The sequence below is a fragment of the Python bivittatus genome, unplaced genomic scaffold (assembly GCF_059951505.1).
Source record: "Python bivittatus isolate LINGU-HERP-01145 unplaced genomic scaffold, Pbiv_v1 ctg000980_np1212, whole genome shotgun sequence".
NCBI classification, from domain to species: Eukaryota; Metazoa; Chordata; class Lepidosauria; order Squamata; family Pythonidae; genus Python; species Python bivittatus.
The window spans coordinates 20,100,907-20,112,568 of record NW_028277125.1 but is presented as its reverse complement, the minus strand read 5'-3'; the positions used below and the strand labels follow the sequence as shown (position 1 = coordinate 20,112,568).

General features: G+C 38.1%; 1 protein-coding gene across 4 annotated transcripts in view; it reads left to right on the top strand.

Moving 5' to 3' along the window:
* Positions 1-11,662, top strand: part of SCHIP1 (schwannomin interacting protein 1) — a 142,410-nt gene that overhangs the window by 41,868 nt on the left and 88,880 nt on the right. The window contains exon 1 of one of the 4 annotated variants that reach the window (XM_088132282.1): positions 305-379. The exons of the other annotated variants lie outside the window; for them this stretch is intronic. Within the exon in view, the coding sequence (XP_087988408.1) occupies positions 320-379 (60 nt within the window). The 5' untranslated portion in view covers positions 305-319. Of the gene's footprint in view, positions 1-304; positions 380-11,662 lie in introns of those variants that run through there. 4 annotated transcript variants of the gene reach the window in all.

Genomic DNA, 11,662 nt, shown 5'->3' with positions numbered 1-11,662 from the left:
TGTCCCTTGTCCCTTTTGTTCTGCAAGAGAGGAAGGAGTTGGTTGATTGGCCTGCCTTGGCCTTGAGGATTAGGGCACAAGAGGAGCATTGGCTGCGACCTTTTGTGCGGGGAAGGGAGGAGTGGGCTGGGAGGTGGTCCAGAACCACTTCCTGTTTCTTATCAGGAGGACACCTGGCTGCATTCAGAAAAGCCAGACATGTGGGTGGCATTAAGAGGGGGAGGAGAAGGAGCTGGGAGAAAAATGTAAGCAGGAATCTTAGTCAGCTGGTGCATGTCTCATTGTGGATTTGCCCTAGTGAAAGGGTTTGGACTATCTGATGCATGCTTTCCTACCGACTGACTTCCTTTCTACGATCCAGCAGAACTTGCAGACTTGGGTAGTTTGGACTGTTTATCTGTTTGTTTGTTTTTTAAGGATGCGCTTTGGCCTGCAAAAATGCCTTGTTTAATCTAGCTAACAGCTCTGCTAACATTGCATCACTTTCGCCTTGGGATGTGACTTGAGAATCTAGGGCCTTCAGCTCTTAGAGTCTGGGTGTAACACGCTTTGACTTTAGGGCATGATAAGTAACTTCATTTTTCAGCATAATTGGCATTGCTGCTTCCAGCAAGAGAAGGGCAAAGGAAAGGGGACTCGTTTTGTGTCTTCCCTGATGGATAGAGCTACGGAAGATCTGTTCCGTATCACAGTCTGTTTTAATTGCCCTTTTTCCCCTTGCATCCAGAACACTTTATTTATAAATACTGAATAGAAGGAGAAGAAATGATCTTCACTAGATTTACAGGGAGAAAGCTGTCTTTCTAGGTTTTTTCTTTTATCTAAAAATTCCTCTGTAAAAATGGATCAGATGCAAAGTCCAATAATACAGTGGTATTATCCCAGCATTTGTAACTTCAATAATGTTAAATGCAACAAAGATGCTGATGACACTGCATTTTAAATATGCTGTACTTTTGGAGAGAGTATGTGGTTTCAGAAGGAGTGTTTTGCCTGTAGATAAGAGAATCAAGAGAGATAAGTGAAATGTCCAGCTTTGTATCCTGCTGGGACAGAAAAGTCCATTCTGCAAAGCAAAAGAAGCATTATTTATATTCTAGGCTTCAAAATCTGATCGGTGCCTGCTATATGGACAGAGCTCTGATTTTTTCACTTTTGCACATCTTTCAGACTAGCAGGTGTTTGGTAATGACTTGTGAGAAGATGCCCAATTTATGTTTCCTAACCCTCTAGTTAAATTAGATCTCAGTCAATCTGCTTTGCCTGTCAAAAAGCATTAATGCATTATCATTTTTTATAAATCTGTAAGTATATTTTCCAAAATGTGGCACTCTGAGACTTACTTAAATGTTTATTGAAATGATGCAGTGGAACTGCACAATGAATTACAAACACTCTTAATAAAATTAAGTGTGGTAATTTGACTTGAAGATTGTAGTTTTACTTCCAAGTTTAAATGTTTACCCAAGTTTTTTTTAGAAGTTTAGAACTTGCTGATGACGGTCTTCTCATGTGACTTTAACTGATTTGTTATTAAATGTTTCTTCTTTGAAAACCTCTTTCCTTTCTGAACACTGGAGATTTCATGAAAAGTGGACTGTCTAGTCCAAAGAACTAGATCCAGAGGGCACCTTTCAACAAGTTGTGGCTGAAAAATGGTTAAATCATAATCAGGATTAAGTAATTGATTCAATTTTAATATATGAATATCTTCATGTTGAAAAAGCAAAAATTACATCTGACTTGATCCGTGCATTATATTTAGTATAACAGGATTTTTTGTGAATTCAGCCACTATGGTTTTAAATGATGGTCTGTAGCTTAGAGTGATGCATGAACCAAGTCATTTTGATTTATTCAGCAAACCATAGTTAAAGCAATGGGTTAGTATAAAACTTTTTGTTTGGAAAGCTAATTCTCACACGCCCACTGGGGGTGGCAGAGATGTACAGAAATAATTCTTCTTTGCTTTGCCCCATCTCTGCCATCACTCTCTGCATCTCATGTTCCTAGAGGGCTCCTGACCATTACTCTGGGTTCAGACAGCTTAATGGATCCAATAGAAGAGAGGACTCCACAGCTTGATGGACCATAGATAAGATAAGCTAACCTACAACAAACCATGCATAATGGTTAAGGTATTCCTAACCACAATTTAACCTATGGTCTGAGTCTGGACAGCATAGGAAGCCAAACCACAACATGGTTTATCATGTTGTGCAAATATACTCAGTGAGAAAATGTGAGGTCTCCATAATCAATAATATTATTTCTGAAGTCCACCAGATGTGGTATGAAAGTTTTATTGGGAGTGAATGTTTCAGCCATGCAGTTTCTTACAGTTTCAAAAAATTTGGATATGAATTTCTTTGGTATGTGTATAGCTGATGAGTTTGCAAGGGAATGGATTTAGTAAATCTGAAGACATTTCAGTTGCTTCAAAATCTCATACGTACCTGGTATCTGGCTTAAGATCAGCATCAGAGACTCTTTCTTCTCTGTGTCCTGTATGAGTGAGATCAAAAAGATGTTATAATAAGCAAAATTATGGAATATTTTCTGTTTGATTATTTAGTTAAATTGGATTTTTGTGTTAATATATTCCAAACAATTAATAGATGCCAAACATTGAGTCAAGACCAAGAATAGGCAGTAGTCTCCCAGATTTTGCTGAATGCCAGTTCCCATCATCCCTAGCCAGTGTTATTCACAGTGGTATCCACTGGGTTACTACAATTAATTCCTAACCTAAGTTCACATGGTCATTGCTCTAAGACAGGAGTGGGCAACTTCAGAACCCGTCTATATTGCTAAATGACTAGACCTAATACCCTGATCTTCATTCATTCTTACTTTTCTATCTTGTTGTGGAACAAAGGCTATAATCTGGCACAGTGTGTAGTGTGCACACAAACTCTCTGGTTTTTAAATCACAGTATTTCACTTAGGATACATTGGCCAAGATACACCTTGAGTTCTTGAATGAAATGTGGTATATAAATCTAATAATGTTGGCATCCCACTGTACTCCATCTTTCAATGAGCAGTAGGAAGTTTTCAGTTTATAGTTGAAACACAGTCTGGATGAAGTTTTTCTGGAAACTCTGGAGGGTCCAATGATGCCAGTATAAAATAAACTATCATAAATATGATGCTGGAAGTGACTCGGTTCAAGTCAGGTTTTGGTGAAACCATTCCCAGTGCTGTTGACATGTATCTACATCTGTTCTTTAGTTAAACTCTTCATGACAATCCAAATAAGATTTGGTTCTTCCTGTTTATCATCCATACCTTTTGGTTGCTCGTCAATCTCCATTAAGATGACTTATTTCTTGATTTTGTATTATTGGTATCCCACCAAATAGCTTTAGTAAAAGACTAGTGAATTGTACTTCCATTACTCACTATACTTAAATGATTAGCCTGTATATCACACTTCATCTGAAATAACTTAATAATCTTTTGGTTCTTTAACAATGTTGTCAAAGCGGTAAAGAATCAGAAACACAGTAACTGATTTTGCACATTGTGCTAAGCAATGGTATGCAAACCACATTGTTGGATTATACAACACACTAAGCCAGAACCAGATAAAACCTCTTATGGCTTAATGCAATGTATGAATCCAGCTAGTGGCTTGTGTATCATCACAATTTGTTTTTTATGAGCATTTCTACCTCTGTCCACCATGCATGAGAGCTGAGAGTGGCAAGGCCAGAATGGTAAGAGGACTGTTAACAGAACACTGTTCAGGTCAGCATCCAGGGCTGAAAAACAGGTGGAAAAAAGTCAATTACCGCTTAAGAGTGGGAGGCAAAGATGCAGGTAACCAGGTGATGGTGTCAAGGCCTTTGTCCCAGTATCTGGAGGCTATATGGGTCTAGATGGAATGGAAGAGGCTCAGGCCTCTTAGACCACCCAGATCTGGAGATATTTCATCTTTAGTATGAATGCAGTTGCACTTTACCCTTTAGGACTGGTGTGTAATTTGGGGGTCACAACTCCTACTCAAGAAGCAGGTAGCAGCTGTGGCCAGGGAGGCTTTCACACAAATTTAAAGGCCTTCATGATGTGCTAATTGCACCTAAACCTGGACCAGGAGGGGCTTAAAACGGTTAATTATCTTTGGTCATTTAAGCTATTGCAATGTGCTTTAGGCAGGGCTGCCCTCAAAGACCACTTGCAAGCTTCTGCTGGTCCAGAATGCAACAGCATGGGCTATTATGGGTATGCTTCAGTATGCCCGTGTAACACCTCTGCTTTGTGGACTGCACTGGTTACCATTAAGCTTCAGGGTACAATTCAAAGTGCTGGTTGTCACCTATAAAGCACTTCATGGCATAGGACCTGGTTGTCTAAAAGACCATCTGTCTTTCATAATTTCTGTCCATCCCATATAATCCAGCGGAGTTAGCATGATCCGGGAGCCATCAATTAAACAGTGATGGGATGAAGCAGCACCTTCTCTCTGGAACAATATCTTCTCACAGATCTATTTGGCCCCTATCCTGACCTTATTTAAACAAGCCTTTAAAATCCGAGTCTTCCCCCAGGCAGGCTCCTTATGGGACAATTGCTTTTTTGAATGTTGTTGTTGTGTTTTCCAGATGTTTTTTTTATTATTATCTGTATTTTATTGTTTTAAATTGCTTCATATGGTATGCTGCTCATAGACAGGACCAAGTCAAGCAACTTATAAATGTAATAAATAAATAATGCAGGTTTTAAACCCTGGAGCTGACATATACATATGGTTAGATTCCTAGATTCTGAAATAGGAGATACTCCCTATTATTGGAGCTGCTTTCACACTGGCAGTAACAGCGGCTTACCTGCCTCTGCCTTGACCTTGAATCTTCCACTGCTAAGCTCAAGAGTGTGTTTGCATTCCCAGAGAGATTCACTGTCATCCTCAAGGGGAAGCTCTGACGTCACAATGATTTGAATTTTGAGAAATTCCTGGTTCAGGTCTAAAGTGAGCCCCCACCCTTGCATTGTAACATGGGTTTTGGAGTATTGGCCAAACGGATCTTGAAATAAATGGATAGGAATCCATTGAAACACTTAAAACAGTGTTGTCCAAACTTGGCCACTTTAAGATGAGTGGACTTCAACTCCCAGAATTCCCCAGCCAGCCAGCTGACACCCCCAGCCAGCCAGCCCCACCCAGCCAGCTGACAACACTGACTTAAAACATGCTTCAAAATGATACTTTGATCATATTGTAGGTGCTGGAGTGTAATAAAGTCATGGGCAACTTATGTAAGATTTTATATAAACCTTGACCTTTTGCCTATTGAGTAATGGTAAATCAGAAAAGAAAGAAGTAAGTGCCAACCAGGGGCTCAAACAGCAAATCACATCTTCTTCAGTTATGTTTGTTATTTTCTTTGGTCCTACACATGTGAATTTGATACTTTTTCCTGCTCTGTTGCTTGTGCTGGAAGGATTGTGATTCTTTGCGTCCCTTTGGCAAGATTCCTGTTACCACTTAATCTGTTTCTCCTACAACAAATGTAGCATCCAGGCTCCAGTCTGGAGGACAAGCTTTTTTTTTTTTTTTGGGTTCAGCTACAGCACATAAATCACCTGGAGGAGGAATTTATGAATGGTAGATCTGTCAGCATGGAACCCTTGTATTTCTCTCCTGATTTCATTAGTTGGTGTGGCACCGTAGAGGGTTTTTTGAACATATTGAATCTGCTAGACCTATAGACAGTCAAATTTGTTCCGTTTCCAGAAACTTCAATTAACATTATACTCAGATTTGAAAAATCGCTTCATTTACATTTTATAATTTTAATTTTGATTTCATTATTTGTCCGTGGTTACTTGACATTTCGGTACCACAATCAGTCGCAAGAACTGTAATTAATGAACATGCAAACAACTTTTCATGAAGATTTTTTTAAAAAAACAAAATCAGTAAATGCTTCAGTTGCATTTCATCTCTAATTAGCATGCAGAGTTTGTAGCAATATGGCTAACTCTCTTTTTAAGCCGAGCTGGAGATGCAGTGCACCAAAATGCCGGTCACTGAATGCATGGATTTTTCTCTTTAAAGAAAAGTTATATTGTATAGCAACTCAGTTTGTAATAAATTTTGTTTCATTTGTATATGTGAACTTGACATAGCAATAGTAATTTAAAAGCCTTTGCAGGGGAGGGGGGGGAGGAAAGTGCTTGAATTATGAAAGCACATAACTGTTGATATATTTATGAGTATGAACCAACCAAAGTATGTATTTCTAAGTTGCATTTATTTAATGAAAAATTAAAAGAGACTGATTTGCTAGGTCTGGGTAGACAACCTGGTGCCCTTCAGGTGTTGCACAGTGCAAAGCCTTTAGCCCTTGCCAATTGGCCAGCACCAAGAGATTTAGAGAGCTGTAGAATGAAAGACTTACTCTATTAGTAGAGTGGTACCCAAATATTCTGGTTTCTTTCTGAAGAACATCATGCTGCATCCTGCTTATGAACTTATGTGCCCATTCCAGACAACCTGAGCACCTCGTCCACCTCTTCTACTTCTTGTAGACAACTCACAATGGAAGACCAGTGTACTCTGCAGCATAGAATAATTGTGCTCACCTTATACTTAAGTGTAGGATATAGAGGAGGGAATAAGCACTGGAATTTGTCTTCTGTGCTTGGGGACAGGGAAATAGGGTAAACCACTGGTTGCCTAATTTAGATAAACAGGAAAGATTGGGTCTCAGATGTGTCCCAACCCAACCTTACACATTTTATCTTTTGGATAATATTTATTTATATATACTTTATTGAATGCATTTATACTTATTATTTTATTTACTCTGCATTGCTACTCATTATTTTACTTACCCAAAACTTTGCTCAAGTTACAAAATCTTACTTTGGTGAAAAATCACACCAGCACCTACAGGTTAAATCTAATTTTTAGAGAGGCCTTCCCAAGTAAAAACATGGCAAGACATGCTTCGGTGAACAGAGAGAAGCAGCTTTGCTTGTCAGACTTCCTTAGGAAGCGAGTTTTATTTGTGAAGCATGTTTTTTTTCTTTCAGAAGTATCCAACTTGCTTGTTTCATTTATAGTAGATGCAGTTTTAGACTTACAAGAGTTTTTCAGCCTGTGATAAACAGAATTAGCCTGGGACGAACATGGCTCACCTTTAATCTGGTGAAGTGCAGTAAGCCCTTGTTGCTGTGATGGCAGCGTTGCAACTGGCAAGACAACTGGGCAAAGCTTTCCCACTAGAGTTGCTGGAAAAATATGTCTCACTTGGATGCCTACTTAGTGTCCTCCAAATGCTTTGGATTACAGCTCCCATTATCTCAACTCCGTACTGAGGACCAGAAGATGTTACAGTGCTGCACCAGGAATGAGTAGACCCAGTTTCAAATCCTCATTCAGTCATGTTAGGTTAAGGCTACGCTGAGATATTCTTTGACTAAGACAACACACACTTCACAGTCTTATTACTCCAGTGCATTAGAGATTTTATTTTCTTTTGACTGAAGCAAACATTTTATTATATTGTGTTATTCCTGTGTAAAGAGAGATTTGATTTCCTTTTGAATGAGATACTAGTCAGTGAAAGGGCCCCACGGGCTTCCTCCTAATAAGTTTGAATTTTTATAACATTTTTCCTGGTGATAAAATTATTTCTTCTCTTTGTGTTTTACAGTTATGGCAATAAAAATTATTGTCAGTAGTATTACTGCAATGTTTTAGGTACTTAAAAGGTGTCATAATCAAAACCTGGAATAACAGAGTGGACGTAAAGATATAAACGTCCATTTTGTAAAAAAATGAGCTGTTTGTTTCAGTCTTGGTAGGACCAGGTTCTTTGACAGTGCGATTCGCAAGATTTAAAAAATAAAAAGCTGAGAAAGATGAATCTCTTGCATCAGTTTTTAAAGTTCCAATATGCTAAGATTTTTCTTTAATTTTAACCAATACAAATTCATAAAGTTCAGTAAGAAAATGCTACGCAGTATAACTCACGCTGTTCTTGATGGAACAGGAGTAGATTTAAATTGACAGTATAGAGATTGGAATGTCTTGTATTATGAAAACAGAGCTTTAAAAAAAAAAACACTTCTGGAACATCTTGGATATCCAGAAGTTGTTATAAAATAGGGATTCGTGAAGACTGAAATGGAGTATTTTAAACTCCTGAAGTGTTTTAGAACATATGTATAGACTCAAACAGGGGCGAGGTGAGAAGAAATCCTGGAAACTTTCCAAAAATATTTGCAAAAGGGTTTGAGGCAGAGAAGAAGGTGGGGGGAAATTCAGGAAAAGAAAACATTAAAAGAGCAAAAGATTGCTTCAAGGCTCTTCATCTTGCTTGGGAGATAAAGAAGAGGTATGATCTGTTCAGAATCTGAAGGGCTACAGAAGCAAATAGAGGGATCAGAGGAAAACGTTGCTGTTATGCTGTTGCCAAGTTGGTGCATTATTGACACAAAGATCGCATCTGATTTTTTTTACCGCTGGAAATGAGATTTTGTACTACAGTGTTTTGTGCAAGCAGTGACAGGTTTAAATTTAGGGGTGTTAAGGATTGAACTACAGTTGGGGCATTGACTACAGTCTCCAGTACTAAACCTGGATTATTTATTTCTATTAATATGTATTGGCCACTATTCTACCAGAAGTCTTCCAAAGGCCTTTTACATTTTCCTATTGGAAAAATGCAGTATAAATTCCAACCAGATTCTTCAAGGTTTGAGCTGGAAGCCAGAGGCAAATCTTGTCCTTTAATACTTGGCCTGGCTAATCGAAACTTGCCTTCCAGTTACATGAGCCACTGTTGCACGTCCCGTTCCTTTCCATTTCTGGATTTTAGGGCACATAATCCCGTGAAGTCTGTCCAATTCCTGTATCAAGCCAAGCCCACCAGAATCTGGCAACCTTGGAAGGCTGCAGAGTCTTGTTTCCTGGGAAAGCCCATTGCTATCCTGCCCTTGTGGTTTGGGCCCATTTGATATTTCTGTTTCCATAATCCCGATGATATTGTATTGCTGACGGCATTGTGGAAATGTAGATGTCAACCCTGACTCAGATATATAGTACTAGATTGCAGTACTACGTTTCTACTTTATTTACTTATTTATTAAGTAAATATAAAAAGAGAAAGAAAAAAATACACAAAATTATAAAAGAGACAAAAACATACATACATACATACATACATACATACATACATACATATATATATATATTTTAATGAAGTTACTACACTGAGGACATCCTCAAAACTAGAATCAGGCATTGTGCTGAGCCATGATATTTACAGACTAAAATGGCTGAGTTCAGACAATATACAAGGGAACTATATTATAGCTTAGCTTGATTTTTGAACCCAGGTAGTTGTCTCTGAAAGATGTGATACTGGAACAAGCCAACTTACCTTGGTTAATAAATACTTAGTGGCATTCTTTCATTATGTCTACTTTCCAATTATCAGAAGTTTCACAGAGTGAAGTTTAAAGGCTTTGCTGACTGGAAGATGTTGTATCTGTAGCAGGTCAGGTGTTATTTCTCATGAATTTAATAATAGGCCTATGACTGCCTTTTATTAAACCTTTTAATTAATAAGATCCTTGCAGGTAGAAGTCCACTGGCTCATCAAAACTAAATCTGAGGGAACCAAATATCTGTACTGACATCTTAGTGAACATTAATGCCATATTAATTTAATTTGAATCTTCATGAAGGAAAGTTGGCCACTGCTTAAAAGAAAAATTCCTAAATGGAGGAGCGTTCTACATTTTGATAAATTCAATCAAATACATTTTTAAAATGTGCATTAACCCTAGTGCCTGGACATGCATTTGATTGCTATGATTTTGGCACAGTCAGGAATGTTTTATTAGGAAATAAATTCTGCTGGATACAGTGATAGTTCCTGCCAAGAAATTCTGCATAACATTGCAAGCTAAAGGCCAAATAAGAGATACTGGGCAACAGTATGAATGCCACTTATCCCTTCTTACTTGGCTGAACTTCAGTGATTTTATAAATTTTTTCCTCAGCTTATACATGTGGTATTTTTAATAAGCAGATGTTACAGAAGCTGCTATGTTTTGCCTGATGACACTGCCACATAAAACTTGTTTTGAAATAGCAGAGCTGAACCAAAAATAAATGATAGGCAAAAAAAGAAAGGCTACAGTTGAGCCTACATTATTCTTAGCTTTGCTCAAAGTGATAGCAATTCTCTGAAGCTGTTTATTGCAGCTACGAAGATGGGCCACTTCAAACAAATATCTTGTATCTCTTTTTATTTATGTGAAGGAGAATTTATGTGTCGCCTTTTGTTGGGCAAAGCATGGAGGGCAGATCTGCTCACTTCAGAAAAGTGATGTCTGGTATTGAACTTTAAGGAAGCTACTTACTGTACCTGCTGGCCAGCATTGCAGAGCCTTGTCCTCACTTTTCCTGATATCACTAAACTTTGGGTGACTGAAATATGGTTAAATGCAGTGATATGTTACATGTTACATCATCATCATCGCAGTTACATGTCTCTTATTCCCATGGTACTTTGAAAACTGTTGGAAGCAATACTTACAATGGATTAGGCCAATGATTCTGGTTTGTATTGCCTAAATGTTGCCTTTTTTTCTAGACAGATATTTACACTCCTTTATGTTTATGAGATTCCTCACTTAAATATAAATAACATAGAGATAGGCAGACTTTTGGGACAAGTAAAATATTTCCCATATTTCCAGAATATATCTTGAGTGTTTTCATAATATGGAAGCCATATGGAAATGTTTTCATATTTGAGGAAAGATGTGCTTTCAGATTGCTCCCTGGAGGAGTGGTGAGTAACAAGACGCTCATTGAACAAGACAAGCTGGTGAAGTTGTTCCCCCTGAAATTCTCTAGCCTCACAGGATGTTTCCTCCTATTCTCACCTTTATCTTTTTTTTTTTTTCCCTGAACAGGTGGAGGTACTTCCAAAAGGCCATGGGGTTGAAACTACCAGTCTCTTTTTTTTCCCCCAGGAATAACACTGGGGCTAATAAAAGAAATAAAGTGCTGGAGGTTCACACTTCCAATTTAATTAATGAAAAGAATCTAAAAGGATGGGTGGATGGAGGCAGGACATTTGCCAGGATGCCTGGAAAGAATCCACAGACATTGTGTTGCATACTCCTAGTACACATACATGAATAAAATGTAGAGCATTGCCCTGTGGCATATAGTTTCATCTACATATGAGATTATAGAAATCCAAGTTGCGGTGTTCTGGGCCTGAGGTATTTCAGGAACAGCAGAACTACTTATCTCCTATTTGGTCTCAATGTTCTCCAACAAGAGAGTATGTATTATATCAGATATTTGGGGAGGGCAGGACTGAAATCTGAGATTCATAAAAACACTTAGTGCTTCTTTACTTTGAGTTTAAATCTCCAGACTAAATAATTGCAGCCTAGGGTACTGAAATAACTTGCTGGTAGTCTGGTTGAATCTTTTATATATTATCCTTTAGAAATCCTGAAGAACAGGTACAGTGCCAGGTAACTGGAGGAAGGCAAATACTTTTTTTTCCAAAATGGGGGCCATCAGTCATTGATACTTCTGAAAATTCTAGCAACTGCTCTACAAGCGTTTGAAAACTATGTGATAGTTAGCAGGAGTCAGCATGAATTTGGAAAAAAA